Source organism: Platichthys flesus, chromosome 8, assembly GCF_949316205.1.
Source record: "Platichthys flesus chromosome 8, fPlaFle2.1, whole genome shotgun sequence".
NCBI classification, from domain to species: domain Eukaryota; kingdom Metazoa; phylum Chordata; class Actinopteri; order Pleuronectiformes; family Pleuronectidae; genus Platichthys; species Platichthys flesus.
In genome coordinates, this window is record NC_084952.1 from 13,555,062 (window position 1) to 13,580,770 (window position 25,709).

Sequence of the window (25,709 nt, forward strand, 5' to 3'; positions counted from 1 at the left end):
TCAGGAGATGTGTTGTACTATAAAAAACAACCTACAGCTCCTTTCTCAACCATGACTCTGATCATCAGGTGCAGTCAACACAGCTGATCCTTATGGAGCAGCCACACCCACAATGTAGCTTCTATACCTTCACCAGTTTGCACCTCAATGCAGGTAAGTCTTCTTGTTCTCAGTATAAAGTACTAGTGTAGTATTACCCAGCAGGGCAGGCTCAGCAGTGTGATACTTTGGTCAACTTATGAATGAGTTTATTAGGATTTGATGAGCAAGCTACAGTCAGTTAACTGAACGCTGTTAGCCGTGGTGATGTAGTTAGCATTTAGCTAGCTGAGTGAGAACATGAGTGACGATTTGTCAACATCTCTTTTCAAATCTAGTTAATGTTTACAAGTATCATCTAAAATGTGAATTAAATCTGTTCTTTCGAAACAATCTCGCTGTGAGCTAGCTAAATCAAAACATGTGAGCTAACATTAGCAATGGAAAGTAGCATGAAATTGAACCTGAACTCCATTAGAAATACTGTAGTTATTATAATTGTTAAAGCTAACCAGGCAAATGTATTTCCTGTATTTAATAGATTTTTTTTATTTTCTAGACAGAGCAGCTGTTTAAGTTACTTTGACCTAACCTTATGTCGTTGCTAACAAGGTAACTCCAGGATATCTACAGATCTTAAAAAGTATTAAAAGTTGCCACTGTCATGTTATGTGATGTAATGTCATATATAAAGTTTTAACAAAAAAACACATCTTGAAAAGCTTTTTTAGGTTAGGGTTAACCCTAACCCTGAATTTGAAAATGTTACTTTTGAAAGTGGTTATCCAATCCGTTTCCATGTTATGCTGCAAATGAGGGTCAAGGGTGTGCTTCATGAAGTAATGATATCTATGTATAGATAATTCATTATTGTTAGAAATAGCTCGAAGGGAATGACAAGTAATTCTTACTTTTAGTTTTCATCCGTATATTTTATACCTTTAACCCTGCAGAAACCCAGCAGTCTTTTTAAATTTCAATTATTAATTGTATAAATAATGAATGTATGGTATATAGTTGATAAGATAATTGGATCAGTGAGTCTAGTTCAATACAGAGCTTTACTCCATAAACATTGCTCAGTGGATCACAGATGTAATGTTTTTTTTAGCTTATATGTCACGTTGTTATATTATTAGATGCAGTAAAAATGAAGGATAGAAGAACAATGGAGAATATGTATCTGTGTGTCACTTATAATGGGAATTGTTCATATGTTGATCACAAGCAGGAGAGAGCAGTAATCCACCAGGATGGAAATCACAAAGGAAAATATGTGAGTGATGTTCACTGAACGAACCTTCACACACAAACTGTATGATTTGTTCACCTAATAGCAATATATGAACCTTTGTTTCTGGTGTGTGTGTGTGTATGTTTGTGTGTAGGACACTGATGGAGATGCTTGAGAAAATAGCTGAGCTGGATTACGGGCAGAGCCAGCTGAAGGAGCTGAACACCACGATGAGGCACTGGCTGGATGTTGCAGATGATGAAATGGCGACACTGCGCTCAGAGAACGTCGCCCTCAGAAAACAAGTGAAAGTGTAACTTGTCACACATCATCATCTACATATTAGCAGAAAGCTCCCTGGACCATTTGACCTCAACTTGTCACTGCAATTATCCTTTAGCGTGTTCATCAGATGCAGTATAATTCTATCTGTCTTTTTCAATATGCATCCTTTTGGTATTCAAGCCAATAACCACCATAACAAAATATATTAGAAGAATTCACAAGGCTTCTTTCTTTTTCTATTTTATGTATATGTTCTTCCTCTGAGCTCTGTTACAGAAGACTCCTCCTATGACTATGTTGATACATATCTGTACCTGCCATGAAAGACTCATCTTTATCCCAGTAGATTTTAGCATTGTATTTAAATTTGTATCAGAATGTGTCATTTAGATACCGTTTTGCCTTTATTATTAACAGTTTTTGTATTGGTGCTTTCCCAGCAGTGCTGTAACACTGTTTAACTGTCAGCAATTTGTTTGTGTCTCTGTAGCCTTGAGCAGCTCATCAGTCAAGCACATGAAGTTGAAGCAGAACCTTGCAGGTTCCTCCTTACCGACGACCTTGTTGTTAAAAGATGCAGTGAAAAACAGATTCAGAAAATGGTGGGAAACCATAATTATTATTGTATTGCAATATGTATCTCTGGTGTTTCCAGAAAATATTTAGATTTAGTGTAAGCGTTGTCACAGGGATACGATGTGGCTTTCGTTGGTTATTCTACTCAACAACAGGGAGTTTATTGAAGTTGGTTATATCACATATACTAACCTGTAAATGTTCTGAACCCACCATCTTTCCATCCTTTGAGAGGACTTATACAGAAAACCCTCACTGCACTGGTATTAAAAATCTCCAGCTGACTCTTCATGTTGTGTTTTTGTGCAGGAGGAGGAATCCACCAAGATGAAGGAAGAAAATAAGAAACTAAACACAGAGGTGTAATGTCTGTTCCTTTCCACACAACAACTCCAGTCTGTCATCATGCAGTATACCACTACATTTATATACATTCATGTGAACATTTCCCAAATTGAAATCATTTCAGCTGAAGAACCTTCAGCAAGAGAGAGAGCAGGACATGAACAGCCTGAGCAAGTTCAAGGCTGCGCTTAAAACCATTGAGGTAACACAGAGGATTAAACTCAGGGATTTTTAATTATTGTTCATCTTCCATTCATCGCATCACTGCTCATTTCAGATTGTGCATGTACAGCCCTTTATTTGTTATGTTGTGTGTTTTCTCAGATTGAAATGGAGGAGGCTAATGTCAGATTGCAGCAGAGGGATGAAAACCTTCATCAGGTATAAACAGAGACATCAGAACTGGGCACTGTGGGCAGCGACTGACCAACATTTTTTTTTATGATCTTTGTCTTGGGAAATTCAATCTGAATATTTTGACAGTTTTGTATTTGTCATCATCGTTTTTCTAAATGTGTGTATTTTGTAATAGAAACACTTAGAACTGAAGCACTTGAAGGAAACCGTAGAAGAGTTTTCCATCATAATAAAGGTAAAGATGATTGAACACACCTCATAATTCCATTATCATCATCATATCCCGATCAATAAGGATTTCTGGGGGGGCCAATATTAAGGAGTACAACATTTTAGATAATGATATATCAGCAAACATTTGATTCGTTAGATGACGTTATCAAACGCTTATCACAAAGAAATTGGAGCTTAATAGTTTATAGCTTAACCACAAACATTATTATATATAACTATAGATAAAAAGAAAACACATATTTAAAAAAAAAAATCTTAAACTTATATTAAGAAATTAACAACCTTATATTATCAAACTGAATTGTTTATTTTATTAAATATAATATCTTGAAGCTGCATCTTTTAATTATTTCCTCTTGCGTTATTTCTGAAACATTTCACAACAAACAGCCTTGTATTGTTTACGGAATAATAAAAGTTCAGTGCAGAAATAAGTCTGCGACATTGTTTCGATTTCTTTGCTCTAGGATCTCAGGCAGACAAATCAGGAACTGAGAGAGCAGTGGGAGGACCGCCAGGATGAGGCCTTACTGTAACTCTGACACTCAAAATCCTCTCTACTTTCACTTAATGTCACATTACATCTGTGTGCACTCAACACTGGATTGTGTGTCTGCTGTTGGCTTCCAGCTCTGCTCTGGGTGACCTGACGGAAGAAACTGATGGATCGCCCAGTCCCCCTCTGTCCTTCTTTGAAGAGATTAAGCTGCTGTCCTCTTTAGACGAAGTGAAAACAAGCACAACAGACTCCACACATCTAAGACACGTATGTGGTCTTGCTTCTATGTTTAGGCTCTTGACTCTTATAAAATGTGGAACTAAGACATTCCCCACCTTTTTAATTTACTTCCACAAGTGACAAGTAGAGTGCCTCTACAGAGTCCACTCTCTGGAGTAGCTCTGTTGTTGATGATCTCTGGTGTTGTTGCTGCAGAAAGAAACTGACACAGAGGACTTGATGAACCATCATAGTCTCACAGAAGATCTTCAGACCAAAAAGGAATTCAGGTAGTAGCTTGGATATATTAATGATCGTATGATAAAGGAAACTTAGGAATATTTTTGGACAATATATTGTATTCTGGCTCTTTTTTCTTTTCTTTCTTCTCCTCACTTCCCCATTATCTAAGACGGACAGGATCCTTACAAACAGCCGTCCAGAGAGCAGGCCTCCTCCTGATGTGCATCTTCTTTCTCCTGGTTTTGGTCTGTGTGACGTCAGCAAGCATCTCAGGAAACAGCGATTTATTTCCTATCAACACTTTCTGGACTGGTGCACGTATGATATTACCGCCCTACTGCAGTGTGCGCTATGCTGGCGCACCTCCTGTTTGATTGAAAAATCTTAACCTCTCATAAAGTGACATCCACTCATCTGCATCAATGTGGGTTGCTTTTGTAACTTGTGTTTTCGACACAAATCCTAAGGCTTTATAGCTAATATTTGAATTGCTTCAAAAATACAACATTAACTAGAATGGTACTCAGCAGAGCCAACAGTCCTGTTAATACGCCTAATGTTTTCATTAAGATCCAGGTAATTATCTGGAAAAACTTTTTTTTATATATAAAAATGCTCTATCTCACAATTATAAAAAAAGGCAACCACAGGTTCTCCTTCATGCTGGAAAGGGGACGGTGAGGGTTGTTCAGCTGCAACATGCAACTTCACCACTAGATGTCATTAAAATCTACACACTGGACCTTTAAAAACTGTTAATTAACATATGTTCTCAAAAACAAAGAGGCCTACCTATTATAATGTTACTTAAATTACATCAAAGTCACTTACTGAAGTAAAATATAAAGTCTAATTATTCCAAATAAACTGGGTGCGCTGCGTAATCTGATGAAAGTGAATAGATGTAGTTTGACATTGAAACCATGACAAATTCTGTGACAGGCTTAAAATGACACTACACATGTTTAATAGTTATGATAGGGCGGTTCATTCCCCATCTCACTGTACAGTTAGGACTCACTGTGTTTCACTGTGTGCATTAGTTAAGTGTGTCAATCCTAACAGTTTCCTCCATGCGCTGCCAGTCTCAGTCCACTCGCCCCACCCAGCTGACTGCGCTCCCTGGTGGGCTCGTCTGTGACTCCCTCCCTCCCAGTCAGGGGAAGAAACACATCATTAATCGGGGATCAGACTGAAGGGGACGTGAGGACGGTGTGGGTTGGAGGGGTGTTTCTGTACAGATGCTGCAGCTGGTGTTTCTATCTGCTGGAGCTGGAGCTAGCAGACGCGGATGCTGCGTTTGGCTGGTCGGGGCTCGCTGACTGACCGACTCTGACTCACCGGTCCCGGGCGCTGAGATGCTGATGAGAGGCCGACGCTTCTTAACGTCCTCCCGTGTCGCGGATGGAGAGCGGAGCCTGAACAGCTGAGCGAGGGTAGATCGGGAGCAACAGGCCGGATCGTTTCAGTCCGGAGCCGAGGAGGAGCGACAGCATCAGCGGCGGCGGGGGGAAGCGACATGTTCTGAGCGGAGAGCCCGGCGAGCGGCGGCGGCTGGCGGGGATGAAGACGCCGAGGCAGACGCGCCTCCTCCCGCGGTTCTGCGTCTGTGGAGTCGGTCTGATCACAGCCGCTTGGATCTTTCACCTGAATGATGTGACAGGTGCTGCTTCACACGAATATACACTAACTGCAATGGTTTTAACTCATCCAGTACTTGTATGGTTTATAACCACGCAAATTACAACATAATCAAATGTTAGATGTTAATAATAATAATACACTTAATACAAAATCACTTCAACCTCAAACAATCTATTTATTTGACAGATTTAATATAAACATTATGCTGAAGTTCTGGGAGTTTACAAACACTTTATTATTATTACATTTTTTACTAATGTATTTTTCTCTTTAGGTTTGCATGGAGCCTCTGTGGACCCTGACATCTTGTTCAAGAGAGAGCTCGATCAGCCAAAAGAAGCCGACAACCAAAATGACAGCATCCCTAGATCCGGTGAGACGAAGGAGAAGAGAGTTTATTCTCGTACTAATTTATTCTTATTTGTCTGGTCCTTTGAAAAACAGTTCCCTCGTGAGAATTCAACTTGAGATAATGATGTCTCTAACCACTATCACACCCAGATTGAAGTTTGGGTTTGAATATTCATGCAGTGATGAATCACTATGGTGATCTGACCAGAGGGTTTTGTGAGTGTATTTTGCATGAGAGCGTGTGGTCCCATCTCTATTAATCTGTTCAATCCAAGTCCATCTCCTCCGGTGCATCGACCCACCTCTCCGGTCCACATCATCCCTCATTTCTTCGAGCTGCACATCTAGATGTTTAAACACAGTTAGGCCTTTGAGGGACTCAGTTGCTAGGAAACTGAACGCTGGGTCCGCGGCTGGATGCTGCGTGTGTCTGCAGCGGTTCAAAGTGCCTGCCCTGTCGTCATTGACCTGCTGATTGGTCGCCTCTCATCAGCAGCCCTGTATCATCACTCAGAGCAGGTGATCAAGGACTGAGAGAGAAAGATGATCTCATAGTCTGAACAGATTTTAGAGCCAATTAGAGATAAAAGAAAAAAAAGCATATCGCCACAGGGAATTATAAGGTCTGAAAACCGTTTTCTTCCAATTATTATATTTCTTTTTTCCAAAACACCGTCTTTTTTCTTGATGCTTAAATATCCTGTTTGATCCGGGTGTCCAAACCCAATCATGTGACAGGTTATTATCACATCCGTGTCTCAATCCCTACATGTGACACCTCAGACTGCACAATGTTTCCACTGTGCAGGATCTTCCATCCACATTTGTCACAAGCTGCTTCACTCTGCTGTTTGGGACATTAATTCTCACTTGAGGTTTTATAATCCTAACAACTAAATCAGAAAACCTTGTGAGGAAAGTCACAAGTTTCTCTGGAGGCAACGGTTTTATTTACTTGTCACGGCATTTGTCTGAGCTTACTTAGAGAAGAGAAGAGGCTGACATTGTCCCACTCAGAGTCAAGATGGCCTTGAAGGTGAGGTTTACAGGCAATGCAGCTTATTGAAAAGAGGTGGAAAATAACGTAATGTACTAACATGATTCCTGCTGTTCTGGGTTTGTACCCTCATGGTGGAAAGCACTTATTGTAAGTTGCTTTGGATAAAAGCATCAGCTTCATGATTAAGATACGTGATGTATGTAAGATGTAATTACCTGAGTTTAGATGTCATGAGTGTGAAGTCACAAGAGGAGCGCTACAAGGTGCATGACTGTGGTACAACTTCCACCTCATGCTGTCACTGCCTATGTTGCTAGGGGATAAAACCTGTCACGCATCCAAGTCACACACACACACACACACACACACAAACACACACAAGTGAATTCCTTTACAGCACAGAGCTGCAAATGACGACCTGTTAATTATTATTCTTGATTAATCTAGAATAAATAACAATTACCAAAGGTAATATCATCAAATTGCTTTCATTCATCAATTGTTATGTTTGACGAAATATCCAGTTTCTAGTCGCATGAGCTAAAGAACAGTCGGCAAGTAAACCTGAAAACAGAAGTGAAGACAAAGAGTGAGATTAACGAAGAGGGAAGTATGTAAAAAAACCACAAGGTAAAAAAAACAGTTTTAAGATGCTTTTAAAAACTTGGGATCAAAATTTGACAACACATAGTGAAAAATGTCAATGGTAATTTATCAGATCCGAAGCTAATATTTTCATATAGTTTATTTTCTTGGGCCAGCCATCGTCAATCAAGAATATTTACTTCACAATCACCAAAGACTAAGGAAACCAGCTAAATTTCAATTTGTGAGCCTGTAAAAAATTCATATTTTATTAAATATGACTCTTCAATCATTATCAAAAACCTTGTTGTTTAATTTTCTATCACTTAACTATGCAAAAGCAGTGTGAAGAACCATCTCTCCCCTAATCTCTTTAATCCCACAATCCTCCTCCGGTCCACATCATCCTTCATTTCTTTAAATTGCACATCTACATCTTTAGACACAGTTTGAGGGGAATCAGCCTTTGAGGGACCCAGAGCAGGGACGTTGTGATCGTATTAGCTGATTGGAATGAGAAGTTTCCTTCGTGTGTCACAGGGACTGGTCTGAGTTGCACAGCTCCTTTCTATTCATGCCGGTGAACATTGATCACTGGCTTGATGCAAATGTGTCTCAGCTTCAAGAAAAGGGGATGATTTGCAGCAGATTTTCTCATTTGGGATCCGTCAATCATTGAATCAACAGTTTCAGTTTTATCTCATGGTCCAAATCCTGTCATTTAAATTATTTAGACTTACTTTATTTCATTCATCTTCCCGTTTCCCTCTCTCCATTTCTTCTATAGCCATCAGCGAGTTCCCTGAAGACGTCTTCACTCTGGAGCAGCGGAGACAAGGAGCGGTCGTCCTCCATGTTCTCTGTGTGGGTATCAGCTCTGCCGGCATTACAGCCAGAACTTTAAAATGAAAGAAATTGCATTTGTTGCTTTAGAGATCAACCTGCTTTACCAATATAATATCTTCTATATTTTACAGGCCATCTATATGTTTTATGCGCTGGCCATCGTGTGTGATGTTTACTTTGTACCATCGCTGGAGAAAATATCAGAGGTATGAAATATAGTCATATATACTGTGATGTTAAAAAAAGATATCCTACCACCCAACCATCACGCGCTGCTTATTCAGAGTCAGGTCGCTGTGGCAACAGGTTAAGCAAAAGCAGTCAAGACCTCCCTCTCTCCAGCTCCAACCTATAATAGAACAAGAAGGGAACAAGGGGCGTGCACACCACCACCATGGCTGATTTGCCACATGTATTGAGAGCAGATACATCCGGATCATAATCCTGATCTGGATCCAAACCACATTTCACCTATTCATAAACATACGCACTATACACACGGCTGTATTTTAATTATGCCTTCAGAAATTCACAAAAACTTCAAATACACCATCCTGCGTTGAAGACCATCCTGCGTTCCTGCTCCAATTGTCTCCCCCCCCCCCACAGTTTTGTTCTTGATCTGTTCAAACTCGTCTCTCCTCCAGAACCTCCAGCTCAGTCAGGATGTTGCCGGGGCAACCTTCATGGCAGCCGGGAGCTCCGCCCCCGAGCTCTTCACCTCATTGATCGGTAAATACGACGCTTGTCTAATCAATAACTCTACGAATGGGTTAGCTCTGATCAGTCCTACATCAGCACTCACCAGCAATCATATGCATCTTCACAGGATCAGGACTGAGAGCAGTCAAGTGTCCACAGGCTTGCAGTGTAATAGCAGAACTAATTTGCTCTTTTTAATTTTTAACATTCTGATTAAATCGATCAGTCTCATATAAGGAGCTGTTACTTCAAATTCAATGGATCTCTGTTCTCTGTTTCAAAAGAACACACAGATAACAACTGGGTCCAAATCAAAGACAATTTATTTACCATTATCTAACATGGGAGGAATGCAATGATAAGAACAAAAAGAAGGTAAATGTGATGAATGGAGTTAAAGCTCACACGCAGCAAGCGTTAAAGTGAAGAGCAGAAGTGCACATAAACAAACATCCTTCACTGACATTTTATTCTAAAGAGGTCGGACTGTCTCTGGGGGTCAAAAGACATTTTTGTCTGAACTCGTGAATTATTCAGTTTTGGGAATTCAAATATTCTCCTTCCACCATTAATTATAAGAGTCTGGTGTCCATATTCTGAGCCCTTTATCCAGGGAAGGTCCAGTTGTAAAACAGAGATGTTGTATTAATTTGTGGAAATGAGACAAAATAATATAAGCGCTTTATTCTGGATACAATCAAGGTGTTCTACCCTGCCTAGAAGACTCATCTCTCATGTAATGTTTATAGAGAACATAAGGTGCAAGTTCTTAAAAACTGCTGGAGACAAATGTCTGACTGTGAATAAGAACAAAATCTATTGCCTGTAAAAGTGTTCTGGGAGACTTCAGGCGATATTCAGTGAATATTACACAATCATTATGAAAAGAAATGTCTGTCCAGCCCCTGTGGTTATGAAAACCTAATACCTCGGTTCTCCATTTGATTTGCTGGTTTAATATGTGTGTGAGGGAGAAACAATCCATAATTTCTTTAATGACTAGATATGACTCTTGATTTTCTATGTTTTTAGGGGTGTTTATTACGAAGGGAGATGTGGGTGTGGGAACCATCGTGGGCTCAGCTGTCTTTAACATCCTGGTCATCATCGGTCTCTGTGGCATCTTTTCCAAACAGGTGGTTCTCACACACACACACACACACACACACACACACACAAACACACAAGGGAGTGTTCAGACCAGGAGCTAAAAGAAGGACGTAACCTCACATTTCCAAATGACTCAATAGAAGAGATGCATCATTTTGAGCCAAACAAACACAGTCAAACCTTTCAGCCAACTTTGACAGTACAAGATTTGTTGTCGCAAAACATTTTTGGTCAAACTAATATTGATGTCTCACGCGTTTCTGTTCTCTGCAGCCCATCTCCCTGAGCTGGTGGCCTCTGTTTCGTGACGCTGTTTTCTACATCCTGTCCATACTGGTGCTTATCCTGGTGAGAAACCCTCTGATCAAATGACAGATGAATGAATGGGAGGATGGATGGATGGATGAATGAATGGTCGGTCGGTCGGTTTACAAACTTGTGAAATGTTTGTTTTTTAAGTGTAATTAAGTTTATTTACTTTTTCTTTTTTGCAGGTAATCTATGATGAAAAAGTTGTGTGGTAAGAATGTTATGAACATATTACTGTTCATTCTCCTGTTGTTTGGACATCAGATCAGTTGACAGACAAACAGACAAACTGTCATTGAGCTGAATTTGGTATTAATGGATCTGTGTTGGTGTTTGTGCTCATGTCTCAGGTGGGAGACCATTATCCTGATGTCTATGTACGGCCTCTACATCGTCATCATAAAGTGGGTCTCTTCCTCCTTTCACCTTCCTGTTGGTATGAACCCATCACTCCACACTTACTAATATCTCTTGTGCAGGTTCAACAGGTCTCTGTGCAGCCTGGTAGAGAAGCACTGCATCAGGGAAGGTCAGCCGTGTCTGAGCATCCTGCGACGGACAACTGCTGTCGGAAACGCCGGAGACTGTGACAACGACATGGTGCCGCTGAAGCCAGGTGCTGGAGCTCGTGTTTGTACGTGCATTCAACAGACCCAGTGACACAGTTTATGCTGCCAGTCAAACCCAATTATGTTCCTCTGTGGATAACAAGCTGAAATAGAACTGCACCACATTGAGGGAAAGAGCTTTTCCTCTCTGTCTTTTCTCCTTCACAAAATCTGTCTTTACTTCTTTGGACTTAATGAACTGTCCTCTCGTGTCCTCTCGGATTTAAGCTCCTGCTAATATTTGTCCATCTCCCTTCATTTCCTCCAGACTCGTGCGTGGTGGCCGGTCAGGACACAGGGGTGGCGATGGTGGACGAGCAGATGAACCCTCACCCCCACCAGCTCTCCTTCTCAGAGGCAAGCCTCCACCTGCTCATGACCCTGCATTTCCCCCCCCCTCACACGCCTGCGTATGGCAGGGCACATGGTCATCAGTGAGGTACACCTCACACGGTCTGTTAACATTGGAACGATCTGGTTCCAATGGGGGGGGGGGTTCCTCATTAACTTTTACACTGGACATGCCTGTAACTGGTGAAAACATCACAGTCTGGTCAGATTCAGTCACAACAAACAGAAAACCTGTCGGACTTGGGTCGGGCTCGGTTAGTTCTCTCTCTGGCTTGGACGAGTTCATACAGAATATTGCGACCTCAGCCACTCTCTCACTGGAACATCAAACCCCTTCCTGTTTGCTGTTAAATCGACACCATGTAATTAATCCACAAAGAACCGAACAGACACTTACAGTGTGAGGGCTGCCTGATGCATAATAACCTCCCAGATACAAAAGCAGACAACAAGTCATTCTCCAAATCTGCTTCCTCATTGCATGTGTGCTTCTCATTCCCACTGCCACATTAATGTGTGTATGCCAGTGCGGCCCCTGCTCTCAGGCATGTCCCTGATCAATGCTTTCTAAATCCCCTCCAGTGAATATGAGCACATACCTGGCTGCATAATCACCGCACCTTGTTTTCTACAGTCTGATGAAGTCATTTCCATAAGCTCGCAGCACTCTTTCTTGTAATCTTATTTCCTTTCATATTCCCTCCGTCTTTTCTCTGACTCCGCTCCCCACCCACAGAGGCAGAGGCTGATTCGGGCTCGGGTTGGTCCAGAGGAGGGGGCCGCTTCAGGGGAGGAGGGTTTGGAGGCTAGCGGGCCAAGGGGCAGGGAGAACGGGTCGGTGGCTGAGGAAGACAGGCAGACGCTGGAGGGAGAGAGGGAGACGGGTAAAGAGGTGGCAGGTGGAACGAGTGGGGGAGCACCGTCTAAAGAGGAAGAGGAAGAGGAGGACGAGCAAGAGGAACGAGAGGAGGAGAACACTCCATTCAAACCCTTCATCGTGCCATGTGAGTGGTTCAAGATATAATATGCAACAACTCTTAAATGAAATGTCTAGAATCGACTAGATCTAAATTATATATATATGTTATTGACTTGTGTACTTACATTATCAACAATGTGTCCAACAATGTTCAAACTGAGAGAAATCCACAACTATTCAAGGTAGACTGAATGTTTCATTTTGGTCGGCTTTTAATTTCATCATAATCACATTCTAATGTCCTTAAGAGAGAATTAGCTTTACTATTTGATTTAAATCAGAGGCCACAGACGTTGCTTTCTTACTTCCCATCAACAGCCACAGAACTTCCAGCTGAGAGATATGTTTTCAAGAGTAATGAGACCGGAAAATAATCCCACCAAGTAGCACAATAGGTATATATCTGGAACAATGTTCTTTCCCCATTGTTATCATGAGGAACATCAATGCAAAGACACAAAGATAAGGAGAGGATCTGTTATTTTTAAGAGAAAATGTTCAGCCAAGAAAGTGGTTTTCTTATTGGTCTTTTAATTTGTGACAAATATCTAACTCCAGCTCAAAGACTACTGAGGGTCCTACACATCAATTGACAGGTCGAAGTCAGTAGTTCTTTTTGTATCAGTCATAACTCAGACTAATATGTGTGTCTCCAAAAAACATCCCCTTTCTTTGTATTATTTCAACCGACATGTCAAACTCAGGAAATTAGAAAGAAGGAAAGGAAAGGAACGGTCCCCCTGCTGCACCTAATGTTTTTCAGCATAGTAGATGGATCATAGTTAATGGAGCTCATTAGAGAAGAGTGGCACTGAGTCATAGACACATCCACACCAAGGTGTGTGAATTATTTATAAGCTTAATCTTTAATGAATCCGTAATGATCCGTGGTGGGAAATGTGTGTGTTTCATCTTCACGTCCACAGACGGCTGGTGCATGCGTGTGAAGTGGCTGCTCTCTTGGCCGTTGAGCGTTCTGCTTTTCTTCACCATCCCCGACTGTAACCTGCCACGGTGGGAGCGCTGGTACCTGCTCACCTTCCTCTCCTCCACGCTCTGGATAGCCCTCTTCTCCTACTTCATGGTCTGGATGGTAGGAAACGCACACGTGCAGGGGGACACACATGCTCTCTCTCTCACACACACACACACACACCGACACACACATATATCACACGTCAACCACCCCTTTTCTTTTCGTCCCTCCAGGTGACGATAATCAGCCACACATTTGGGATCCCTGAAGTCATCATGGGCATCACTTTTCTGGCAGCCGGCACCAGTGTCCCCGACTGTATGGCCAGCCTGATCGTCGCCCGACAAGGTGTGTGTGTGTGTGTGTGTGTGTGTGTGTGTGTGTGTGTGTGTGTGTGTGTGTGTGTGTGTGTGTGTGTGTGTGTGTGTGTGTGTGTGTGGTTTGTATGTGTGTGTGTGTGTTTCAGCTGGAGGAGGTTGTGTTTCTGCTGCGTTACATCACAGCCCTTTTTAATATCACAGCTGTAGAAATAAGGAAAAGATGAACATGCTACAAAATGCAACATGAAGCAGACTTTAAAACTGCTGTTCTCTCCACACTCGATCGGGTTTAAATCTAATGCAGGCTGGATTCACCCTCGTCCTTCACATGACCCAACCGCAAACACTCCATCATGGCTCACACATAAAGCACATAAAGCACCTCTGGTCCGGTGTAATTCCCTTAATTGAACTTTTCCGTGTGTGTGTGTGTGTGTGTGTGTGTGTGTCTCTCTCATCACGCATCGACACAGTGCTGATTCTAACTTCTTCTTCTCCTATGTAAATTGTCTTTGTGCATTGTTAAAAGCACTATACCAATAACATTTGTATTATTTTTATACTAGTACTTTTCTACTAGTCGTAAACCATTTACTCACAACTTGTGCTGCTGTCTGTTTTGGTTTGCTACTAATCTAAATCAAAATGACCTCAGACATATCACAGATAACCACTGATGATTCCATCTTTGATTTTCCTCTTTGTGTTTGTGCGTATGTGAAATGTTGCAGGGATGGGTGACATGGCCGTGTCCAACTCCATTGGCAGTAACATCTTTGATGTGCTGCTGGGCCTGGGCTTCCCTTGGGCACTGAGGACTCTCATAGTCAGCTATGGATCAGTGGTAACACCAGATTCCTAACTCTCCAACTAATATATCTGACCTGATTCATGAGCCTTAAAACCTAGCCAGGTCCAACATATGATCAGGGTCAGGAGCCTTCCGCTTGGAGACTAATTAACCGAGTGGTTAAGACCCAACACATATTCTGCTGTTTCCATGGTAGTAAATAGACTTTCAGTTGAGTCATTTTTGTACAGGCTTTGAATTCAAATTTGAATTGAAGTCAAATTAGTTTTGATTCTTGACTACACACTTATATTTACCTCAAACAAGCAAGTGATGTGTTCCTAGCCGTTTGTCTGTTCAAACTAATACCTTCTTCTCCAAATGGGTAACAGAGTTCATTAAATCAACGTAATTTATGTTGACATGTTTGTGTTGTGTTATAACTTCTTTTTGCAGGTTTACGAAAGCTTTTTAAAACAGTATTTATGTTTTGTTTTGTGTGTGTTCAGGTAACAATCAACAGCAAAGGTCTGGTGTACTCAGTGGTTCTGCTGTTGGCCTCAGTCACACTGACTGTGAGTTGATCTCTGTTATCAATCATATCTGTCCATTGATAGTAAATCTGATCTGAGCTTTTCCTCATATTATAGCATCAGTACACAAATTCACCTTCTGTTCTTCCTCACCTTGGATTTCTTATCTGATCTTTTTTCCCGTGAGAGCCTTTGATTGTATTTTCAGACTCCCTCACCTATTTGAGGCTATATTTAAAGCAGTTAAAAGGGAAATTAAGTTAGTCTTGTACAAAATTTTGGCTGTAGTGAGAACAGACCCTCTCTCTTTCAGGTCCTGTGTGTTCATCTGAATCACTGGAGGTTGGACCGCAGGCTGGGATTCAGTCTCCTGCTTCTCTACGCCATCTTCCTCCTCTGCGCCGTCAGCTTCGAGAGGCTGTAGAGGACACACACACTCGACACATTTTATGGTCCAAAACTCAGACTTGGTCTGTGGTCCAACTGATTTCCGCACTGTCGCTGCAGCCATTATTAACCCTATGTTTGGACAGATACATTTTCATTTCATGTCGTAATGGCCATACGTGTTTGAGCAGCATTTACACAACAGATAACATGGTTTACCTTTGATAATCAAGTATTTTACATAGTTTTGTACCAAGCTCCTCCAGCGCAGATTTTATGAAATCGAAAGTCTCTCAATAAATTTATAAAGTATTGAATTTGTATTCTGAAAGCAAGAATATCGTATAAGGAACCCAAAGTGTGTTGGTTTACTTACAGTATGATTCAGTATTGACTGCCACAAGTAACCTCAATGATTAAACATGTACATGTATATAGCGTTTACTCAGTCTGTGAAGTTACTTTAAGTTAAATGTCACGTTTTCAACATGCCTTTGTGTGTGTAGCTGTAAATGGCATTGCATGGCTGAACACGCTCTGGATAATTGCACTAAGCCACAGTTCTGTGTAGGAGAAAATCCTTCAGTGTTTGTTGAGTGCAATAAAATGCTTAAAAAAAAATTTGTTCTGTGACTTTTTGCTTCCTCCTTTTAAAAAAACAACAGATGAATGCTCATTCATTCATTTTAGTGTCTGGAGTGTGGTGCAAATCCAAGTTAACATATATAGTGAATTTAATGTGGTGTCATAAGGGGACATTGAAAGGGGCCAGTCTTGTGTATTTAATGAAGCAGGGACACAAAATTCAAAGTGATCTTTATTTCAGTCAGGCTAAATTGGCTTTCATACCAAAAAAATGTAAAAATAAAAATAGTACAACAAAGTACATAATTTTACAAATACTCATAATGGAGGTCTGACATTTCAGAATAATCAAATAAATTCAAACATGTCACAGTCATAACAAAAATATAAAAAGTCAATACAGTACATAGAATGCATTAGGAGCTATATACTTGAAGTGTTTGCTATACGATAGACTTTACAAAATTCTACTAGAAAAACTCCCAATACCAATGGATTATCAGGTAATATAAAATGTTTCAAAAAAAAGTTACAAACAATATGACAAAAAACCACTTGTGATGTGAGTGTGTGCGCATTCGTACAGGTGCAGTCTGCATGCAAATCTGCCTCAGTGTGACAAATGATAAAAGCAGCTACAGTTGGTTAATGGTTCTGAGTGTCATCGCTCTGACAGCAGCTGTCACTACAATCACTGATGAAGGACGATGTCACTGTCAAACGTTTTTTCTAGATGGCTACCACAAAAACATCTTTGAGAAACAGATGCACCTTCATGGTCACGAGTCTTGTGTGTTGGTAAACATGGAGCTGCTATCAGTATCTGACTCGGGTTACTCCAAACAAGAGAAGTTTAGTTTTTGTCTGATGGAGAAAAAAGTTTGAGAAATTACATTATAGTAAGATGTGTTGTATCTAATGAGGCCCACCTACATTACATGCTCAGCTCTATAGCGTTCGGTTAAACTAACTCATAGACCCAGTAACAGATCAGCAGTGAAAAGTTGGTTTCGCAGCAAACCCTAAAGTAGCGAGGCCCGAGCTTTTGTGCTAAGAGCTTTAACAAGTCAAAGTCATTGTCTTTGTCCTGCTGAATTAAAATGAAACACAAGGGTTTAGGTGATAGTGACGGGTTTCTGTGTGACGTGCGTATTTTCATATGATGAAGGACCTTGGCACTGAGCGGATCCCCTCAGGGAAACCTCTTCAAAAGATAACCGATGCGATGGATCAGACAGAAGTCCACTACAACAAGAACAATAACAATAATGACAATAGTAATAATAATATTCTTGGACAATACACATGGTGAATTGGTCTTTTTCCCCACATTCTGGGAATAAAAATAGAGAATTTTGGCAGAAAAAAAAACCGTTGTGTTGACAGTCCACACTGTGTCTCTGAGTGGGGGGGTGCAGATCATTGTGATGCCGATCCGCTGCTCCTGGGAGCTCCCATGGAGACAGCAGTTACTATGGTTACTTCATGCTCTCTGTGTCTTGTGTGTGCGTGTGTGTCTGTTTGTGTGTGTGTGTGTGTGTGTTTGACGGCAAGCCGCAGGGACTTTGTAGGCAGGTTAGTGGCGGTTTGATCCCCATCTTAACTGATCTGAGGTCTGTTTTGGTTTTGCATTTCTCCCGGTTGACGCTGTAGATATGAAGGCTTCTGATCTGCGATCTGACTCAGCTACATCTGGAGAGAGCCTGCAGCTCCGGACTTGGAGGTCAGATGTTTTTCAACCGGGGGGTGTGGGGTCCCGTTGCTGAGGGGGTCCGACTTACTGATGTGACATCACTCGGGGGCAGAGCCCTGGTTCTGCTGGTATATGGAGGCCTTGTCTTTCAGCAGAGCCAGACACAGGTGGCAGCTCCAGCTCCCTGGAAAACACACGAGCACAGCGAGAGAGGAGTCAAGAACCGTGGGCGTAGAAACACATCATCACGCATCACTTGGATTTCATTTAGAGAAGAATGTGCTAAGTACAGTTAGTTGTCTGTAAACATCACAGCAAACAACAGTGTCAGATTTAGGGAAAGTAACCGGACTGCTTAATTACAAACATCTGTTCATCTCGTAAACACTTTTATACCTTAATAGTAAGAACCATTTGTTAATGCTGTGACTGAACATGAAGGTTGTTCAAACAAGATATTAACAATAAGGGAAACTGTGAAACTGTAAACAATAATCATTGACAGTTCGGATTTAAACGAATGACTCTTATAAACAAAAAACAACTAAATATTCACATCTTCTCGCTCTAAAATATGAGGTTGAGCTCCGGTTTTTTGAACAATATTTTTAGGTTCCGAACTGAAAGAAAAACACTTGGTCAGCTCACCCTCAGGAGGTTCATTCATGGGGGGACTTAAACAGTACATGTGGTAGCCTCGGTCACAGTCATCACAGAACAGCAGCTGGTCCTGTGAACACACAACAGCAACAAGTTCACTCTAATGACTTGATAAGGAGATCACACATTTATCACCTAGACACGGAACGTCTCAAGGGACAAATATCACAACTTTGCATCATTTTGTTTTATCTTTAAATGTAATCATTTCAAATCTGACTCAATTCATTAGGTGGGGTTAATATGTGAATAGTCTATCGGTTTGTCTACAAAGTACATCGCAAACATCCTGTACCAAATGGAGAATTGTATTATGGCGTTCAGGTAAACTTTTATTTTAATGCCACAATTTGTACCACAGCAGCTTGTAACCATGTAAACAATGTTCTTTTTGACACTGAGGACACCTTTGATGAGAATAGTTTTAAAAAACTCACGTCGTTCTCTGAGGTGCCGCAAACATTGCAGCACTTGCACTCGATGCACTGCCAGCGGTACGTCTTCACCGCCGCCATCATCACGGGTGTGAACTGCAGGCATGTCGGGTGGCCTGCAGGAGGGAGACGACGGGGGATTAACATCAGTTACAACTTGACCGAGGCACAGCTTATTTGTCAGGATTTGGAATAACGCTGATGTTTAGAATTTCAAGTCTTGAGTTGTTTTTGAGTTTCACAGTAACAGAAAAAGTGTGAGGACTGGATGAACACGTGTGTAGCTAATATGAAGTTGTACTTGACTTTTCAATAGAGGTTTGGAGTCCAGAAACTCCAGCAAACATTGACCCACACATCCATGTTAGCCAATGTTTGTAAAACACACTGGTCATCGTGAGAGAGTGTTCTCTTCCAGCAGTTTAAGTCAGGAAACTCTTAGTATGTGAGCTAAGCAACTGAACACGGTTATGTCAGAACAAAATATATCATCTTCATTTAACAGGTAACAAAATATCAAGTGACCATCAATGTTTACTATTGATAGCTTTAACAGGATTCTCTTTTCAAAATGAGCAGTAAAAACTAAATACTCAGCCAACATGAGGCTTATATTAATTAATAAAGTAATCTAGAGCAGATTTTATCTGCTTAAGACAGCTGTTAGAAATCATCCACCTGTTTTTGTTTACTTTTGCCCCAAATCCAGAACCCAGGGGTAAATCTAGGGCCTTAGTGAACAGTCAACTAGTAATGTGGAGACAGGAAAAGTTCATACCTGAGCGTCCACAGTCTGAGCAGGATACCAGCCCTTCTGATTGGCCAGTCTTCTGGTTCATGGTGGAGTCGCCCAGACAGAAATCACAGTAATCGTTGGGCAGCGCCAGTCCATTGGGACCCTTCTTGGTAGCTGAGCAGGGGGTGAGTAGAGAGATTATTCAGTGCATATGAGAACTAAACATCAAATGTATTTTAGACTTTAAAGTATAACCCTGTTTATGCCTTGTCTGTAAACAACAGTTTCAGTAACTGGCTGATGACGCATTGAATCATGATCCAAACTAATGAATGACAACCGACAATTGCACATGTTGCAATGCGATAGATATGTTTCTGTTTTAAATACAAGATGGATGATATGCTGGGGAAAAAAATGTATATGGCAAGAATCCTAAATGTGCAAGCATATTTTAGACTGGAACATGAAGTCTAGTCCCCCAAAACCAGTATTAAAAAAAATTGGGGGGAGAAAAAAAAAAGAATGAGAGAGAGAGACTTCCCTTGAACAAACATACGCATGCTAAAGAGCATGCAGCCACACCTCCCACACCTCCCTCCCCTGTTTCAGCACAAGATAGTGACTCACTCTTCTGCTCCACATGCTGGCGAGGAGTGGGTGGTTCCTCGATCTCCTCACGGTCCTCGCCCTCCTCCTCTGCCAGGTGAGAGTGTGTATAGTGGTAGCTCAGGCCAGGACGGTTCTTGTAGCGCTTCCCACAGACTGACACAGACACACAAATGGGTCATACAAAAGTGTTAAAGTGGTGACGGCTAATTCTATGTACAGGCCCACGGTGGAACCACAACATGTTGCTGTTAATTTCCCCCAAAACAGCCATTTTGATTAATTTTTTTCAAGACATATTTTTCACACTTATTTCAAACTCAAACAGCGTAAGTGAGCATTTGCACCGTGAGCTACAGCCAGCAGAAGATTACAGAGCACACACAAAGCGGCATCTCAGGAATAAAAGCATTTAAGAACAAAAAAAAGCATTCAAGTCCGGCAACTATTCCAATCTCTATGTTGTTCAACTTTCGTGCCAGATGGGGTCTTTCAGATCACACCATGCATGGCATAAGGCTTTTGTCTTTCAGGGGGAAAAGCAAAAGCTTTTCTTGCTGACATGCATTACACACTGACAATAAAAAAGGAAGCTGGTACTCACTGTCGCAGGCGTAAGGTTTGTCTCTTTCCTCCAGCGCCGCGGCTGCAGCCTCCATTTTCTTCTTACCATTCTTGTCACTGCGACCCTACACATTCAGCAGTAGACAGTGAAAATACTACTGAAACAGCATCTCACACTTTGTAAGTTTCTTAAGTTGCTTAAAAAACAGCAAACATGACATATGAGAAAAGAACAGGAAGGCTACAATGACTTACAGCTTAAGAGTGTTTACTACCAAGTATAAAACCAAAAAGATAAATTAATCCATCAAGACAAGAAGAAAGATTAAACACTTTCCTTTTCCTGAGTGTAAGGCTACAACTAATGATTATTTTCATTGTTGGCATTTAATTCTTTCAATTACTTGTCAATAAAACGTCAGAAAATTTAGAAAAAGTTGAATTTCAAAAACCAAATTATCATGTAATCCAAAATTATCGTCTCTGAAAACCCCTGCACCACCAAATGTTTGCCTGAAAATAACAAATCTGTAGAAGGAAAAAAAAGCAACTAGGTGAAATATAAAAAATCTCTGTGCTTTGATCTGTGGTTAAACTGATCAGAAATGTGACTCTTTCCTTCTACATTTAAACTGATCACTGTGATGTCTTCACCCCACACACCAATCTTTTGAAATCCTACAAGGGACGGCTGAACAGGAAGTGGCACACACCTTGGACTTGCTCTTCCCTCGTCTCTTGGGAGTCTCATCCTCAAAGTCATCATCGTCCAGGTCATCCAGGTAGTCATCGTGATCCAGGACTCTCTGCAGTGAGAGGGTATGGATTAGGTCTCATTTTAATATATAGACTGTGGGTTGTTGAATGATTGGAAAGAAATTGCCTCCCCGATGTTTATCTGTGTTCAGATATGTCTTAACTTCTAATTGTGGTTTTCAAGTCAAGTCTTTGAGTATTTATGAAACAATGTACCGTGACATGTGGTGGGACTAACTGGTGATTGTTGATCCTTATTCAACAAACACTATTATCTGCTCTACGCAAATAAATGAGTATGATTAAAGGTTAATAGCCAAACAGCTCCTCTGACTTCAATATAAAGCCTTTGAGCCTGACCTTGCGAATGCGCCCGGAGGACGTGTGAGTGGCTGTGGACGTGGCAGGAGGCTCCACGGTGGCTTGGTCATCCTCTGGTCCGCGGGCGTCTGCCACTCCACTCCTCCTGTCGAGGGGCTCCCCTTTCAGCAGGGCCTCCAAGCTGCTGCCATCCACAGCGCCCAACGTGTCACGCTTCAAACCCAGTTCCAATTCTGCTGCACACAACAAAACATCAGTAATTCATGTAATAACACAACACAAAGACAGGAATTTCACCAGGAAACTTCCACCAGCATGAAGGAAAAAGTTGTGATACCTGTTTTGAGAGGAGGGAAGGCCAAGCGAGGGTCCTCAGGGGGATGAGAACGCCGTTTCTTCCTCCAGCGACGGGCTGGGTAGGTGTACAGCTGCCCCGGAGCTACACCTGTTGTGACATCACAGGACAAATGGATAAAACAAAGAGATAAAGTTAGATGTGGAATGATCTGCGGCATGAATAACTCTGTAAATAATGGACCGTTATGTGCCTTATTGTGTGCTTACTGGAGAGGTGGCATGCAAAAATTAAAAAGACATAGTTATTATTGAGAGTACTTTATATATGTCACAACTTGGAAAGAATAATCAACAAGTCTACATAAAACAAGAACTTTTATCACCTGTTTTGCAAAATGATAACACGATTTAACAATATCATATATACTATAACTGAACTGAAATTCGATTTAAAACGATAATACATTTACCTGCGCTCCGGTGTCTCTTCTCCATCCAGATGTAACAGTTGGACTGGGCGACCCCAGTCTGAGAGTCCAGGAAAGGCATGAGGATGCTGCGCTCAGCACACAGGCGAGCGTTGTAACTGTGACACTGCTCCATGGCATCTCTGTAATACTGCTCTCCCAGCCTGAAATGTAGTAGTGGGACACTGACAGGTCAAATAACACAGATCTGGAGAGACCAGAAATAATCACTGCTGTAGGAATATTGCAAATCAAAGAGAAACTCCAAACAGTGAGTCAAACGCGGTACAGTTCTCAATTCTACTAATGCACAAATATCTCTAAATGTATGCAATCTACTCTTGTTCCACACGTTTTACATGAACATGGTGTTATATTTGTTCAATTTATAATAATATATTCCAAATCCTAATGTAACTACTTCTAAAAATGTTGTCATATATTGTCCAATTAACAAACCAAATGGTAAAATTGTTTGACAATGGCTGATTTATAACAGCTCTAAATATTACATAGACAAAAATACGCCTCTGAGTTTTTTCCTTCAGAAAATTATTTCGTTAATAGAATTGTATAAATTTCAGTAATTTCAATCTTTATGTGTAATACTGTAACCCCATGTATGCTCCATTTACATTGTATAAACTGTTTTATTCCATGTATTTGTCCAGTATATTTGCTTTTCTTTTACTGAGGGAGTTTTTCCGCTATCCACTGAAACACGGCACATTTCCCCATAGTGGGACTAATAAAGGGATTAAATTACCTTTTATAATTATGACCACGGTATGTTCGAAGTTAAAAACATTCACTTAAAAAAGTAAACGTCCTCCCTGATCAAGAAATTACATCATGGTGATAATTCCCTTTATAATTTTTCAAAGTTTTTACCCGAGTAATATTGTTGCAATAATTTCCTCTTACCTGACAACATACAGATCAATAACACGCTGATCATTCATTCATTTTTAGTGCATCAACATTTTAGTGCTTAGAGAATAAAAGATTCACACTTGATAAACACGTTCTCTTGGGTCGCAGTGAGGCTGGTAAAGTTACACTTTGCTGCAGCACTCGACAACACATTGATATTGTGATCACAAACTAGTGCCACACAAAGGAGCCGTGTAATCCCTGGACAGCCATTTACTGCATAATTCTGATACACAGTACATCATAATCTCACTTCCTGTTCTCTGGGATTTCTTAGCAGTATCATAATGTGGCAGCCATTTTCAGAAACGTTAAATAAAAGGAATGACAGTGGTGACGATTACGCGTCTTTCCTCATAAATACACTTCTTCTTTCCACCCTCGCTGTCAGTGGAGAGGCTCGCTACGCCCTGCGTTCCACTTGCGGACGGCTCTCTCTCCCGGTTCATCATCGGGACTCTTCGTTAGAACATCCAACACTCGACGCAGGGACGTCAGAACAAAAGGGTGATTGTTAGCGAGCTCTCGCCACAACAAAGCGCCCGCCAAGCTGCCGGCCGCCCGCTACATGAACCCTCTGCTCCGTGTGTGCAGCAACAGTTAGGTCAGAATGTGTGTAACGCAACCTTCCACACACCTCCGACTGTTAAAGTTAGTGCCGAGCAGCAGCTAAAGCACTGCCCCACTATCACACTGTCCCATAGCTAACAGGCTAACCATAGCTCAGTGGGCAACGTTATTCTCTTGGGACACTTTTTAGAATCAACACAGATGACGCCATGTTGGCGGACTATAGCATTCCGCAGTAACACAACGATACAGATCGGCACATTCGCCCCAGCGTGGCTGGTCGCTCTACTCTTACAATAAATGAAGGTAAACTTACACTTTCACAACACTGTCGACGGCGGCCGCCATGATTGCTTATTGCGGTTGTGTGAAGTCCTACTGCGCATGCGCACAGTTGTTATCGACCGTGACTGCCCCCTGCGGTGAAAACGTGGACAGTTTCTGCTGCAACACACTACTGCTGCTGAAGGATCACACACTGCACCCAGACCAGTGTTGTGCATTAGTTCTTAGTGTTAGTTCTTCAACAAGAAGGACCTGGGTTTGAACCCTACTCTTTCCAATCCTCAAGCTGGCAATTTACTGAACTCTTAAAATTGGCAGGATTTTTTGTCCTATTAATTGCAAAATATCTTACACTATGTAAATTTACAAATTAAATACAAAATCTAAAATTAATTATTAAAAAAAACTGCGCACGCAATGGGCTTGTGCGCATGATGTGCGCAATGGGCTTCTGCGCAGGAAGTGCGCAGTAGGCTTCTGCGCATGATGTGCGGAGTTCGGCTCTGCGCAGGATGTGCATGTGCAGTTTTTTTTTATTTAATACATTTTTGTTAATGTTTAATTTAATTTAATTTAATAAAAAAAAAAATATATATATAAACTTTTTCATCATCATCATCATTTGTTCGCGCTGGTAAAGATAAGACCTGACCGAATCAGACCGGACCATATCACAGAGAAGCTCAGCAGTCCACATGGTGAGCTAATATTCAGCCCAATTGGAGAGAAAAACCAACCCTTAGGTTTCAGAGAGAAAACTTTAGCGAGGGCCCAGAGAGGCTGAGCAGCCATTCACCTCAACACAATTAAGCTGAAAGTATAGAAATAAAAGCAGAATAACTGGTACAGCCATGTGGGGGAGACTGGGCCTAGGGGATAGAGCAAGTGTTCTGCAACAAGAAGGTTGCCGGTTCGAATTCCACTCTTTCCCATCTGCATGCCTAAGTGTCCTTGGCAAGATACTGAACCCCTTAATGGCCCCTCATAACTGTTGAGTGTTCTAAATACGTAAGTCGCTTTGGACAAAAGCGTCAGCTAAATGTCATGTAATGTAAATGATGCATTCAAGCACTGACAGGTTACAGTACAATTATAGTGATGCTAGTAGATATAATAATGTCAAATAATTATAACAGCTGCACTGCTATCAGCATCAATTATTAGTAGTAACGATTATAACAATCAATAATAGGCTTGTTTTTATTGAGTTAACATAAGCCTAACCCATTTAATTTAGTTTCAATAATCAAATATTTAATTAGTCTGAATCTACACCC

The 25,709-nt window shown here is 41.2% G+C and overlaps 2 protein-coding genes and 1 pseudogene across 3 annotated transcripts; 2 read left to right on the forward strand and 1 right to left on the reverse strand.

The window, feature by feature from the left end:
• The first annotated feature begins 19 nt into the window (after window positions 1-19).
• LOC133958758 (ERC protein 2-like) lies at window positions 20-4,665 on the forward strand. Its single transcript, XM_062393716.1, has 12 exons — window positions 20-153; window positions 1,271-1,315; window positions 1,428-1,586; window positions 2,049-2,160; window positions 2,444-2,494; window positions 2,604-2,681; window positions 2,804-2,860; window positions 3,012-3,071; window positions 3,538-3,602; window positions 3,701-3,836; window positions 4,005-4,078; window positions 4,201-4,665. Exons 2-12 carry the CDS (start codon window positions 1,293-1,295, stop codon window positions 4,403-4,405), a joined length of 1,020 nt encoding a protein of 339 aa, XP_062249700.1. The 5' UTR covers window positions 20-153; window positions 1,271-1,292; the 3' UTR covers window positions 4,406-4,665.
• A 9-nt stretch (window positions 4,666-4,674) lies between these two features.
• LOC133958757 (sodium/potassium/calcium exchanger 3-like) lies at window positions 4,675-16,141 on the forward strand (annotated as a pseudogene).
• Window positions 16,142-16,326: 185 nt separating this feature from the next.
• Window positions 16,327-24,520, reverse strand: LOC133958759 (zinc finger protein ubi-d4-like). 2 transcript variants are annotated; one of them, XM_062393718.1, is made up of 11 exons: window positions 24,464-24,520; window positions 22,648-22,808; window positions 22,218-22,325; window positions 21,920-22,113; window positions 21,517-21,609; window positions 20,844-20,928; window positions 20,261-20,395; window positions 19,673-19,804; window positions 18,898-19,010; window positions 18,449-18,530; window positions 16,327-17,984 (listed from the first exon to the last, which is right to left on the reverse strand). In XM_062393718.1, exons 1-11 carry the CDS (start codon window positions 24,493-24,495, stop codon window positions 17,899-17,901), a joined length of 1,221 nt encoding a protein of 406 aa, XP_062249702.1. In that variant the 5' UTR covers window positions 24,496-24,520; the 3' UTR covers window positions 16,327-17,898. The 2 variants fall into 2 exon arrangements, with proteins under 2 accessions (XP_062249702.1, XP_062249701.1); XM_062393717.1 differs by having other exon boundaries at window positions 21,920-22,116.
• Between the last annotated feature and the right edge of the window lie 1,189 nt (window positions 24,521-25,709).

Bases quoted from the DNA above. Each gene is read 5' to 3' on its own strand.
- LOC133958758 (XM_062393716.1), top strand. From the start codon at position 1,293: ATGGAAATCACAAAGGAAAATAT. The intron at 2,682-2,803 runs GTAACACAGAGG...GTGTTTTCTCAG, and splicing joins CTGCGCTTAAAACCATTGAG to ATTGAAATGGAGGAGGCTAA. The intron at 4,079-4,200 runs GTAGTAGCTTGG...CCATTATCTAAG, and splicing joins CAGACCAAAAAGGAATTCAG to ACGGACAGGATCCTTACAAA.
- LOC133958759 (XM_062393717.1), bottom strand. From the start codon at position 24,495: ATGGCGGCCGCCGTCGACAGTGTTGTGAAAGT. The intron at 22,117-22,217 runs GTATCACAACTT...TGTTGTGTGCAG, and splicing joins CTTCCCTCCTCTCAAAACAG to CAGAATTGGAACTGGGTTTG. The intron at 20,929-21,516 runs GTGTGTGCCACT...CTGAATGTGTAG, and splicing joins GAGGGAAGAGCAAGTCCAAG to GGTCGCAGTGACAAGAATGG.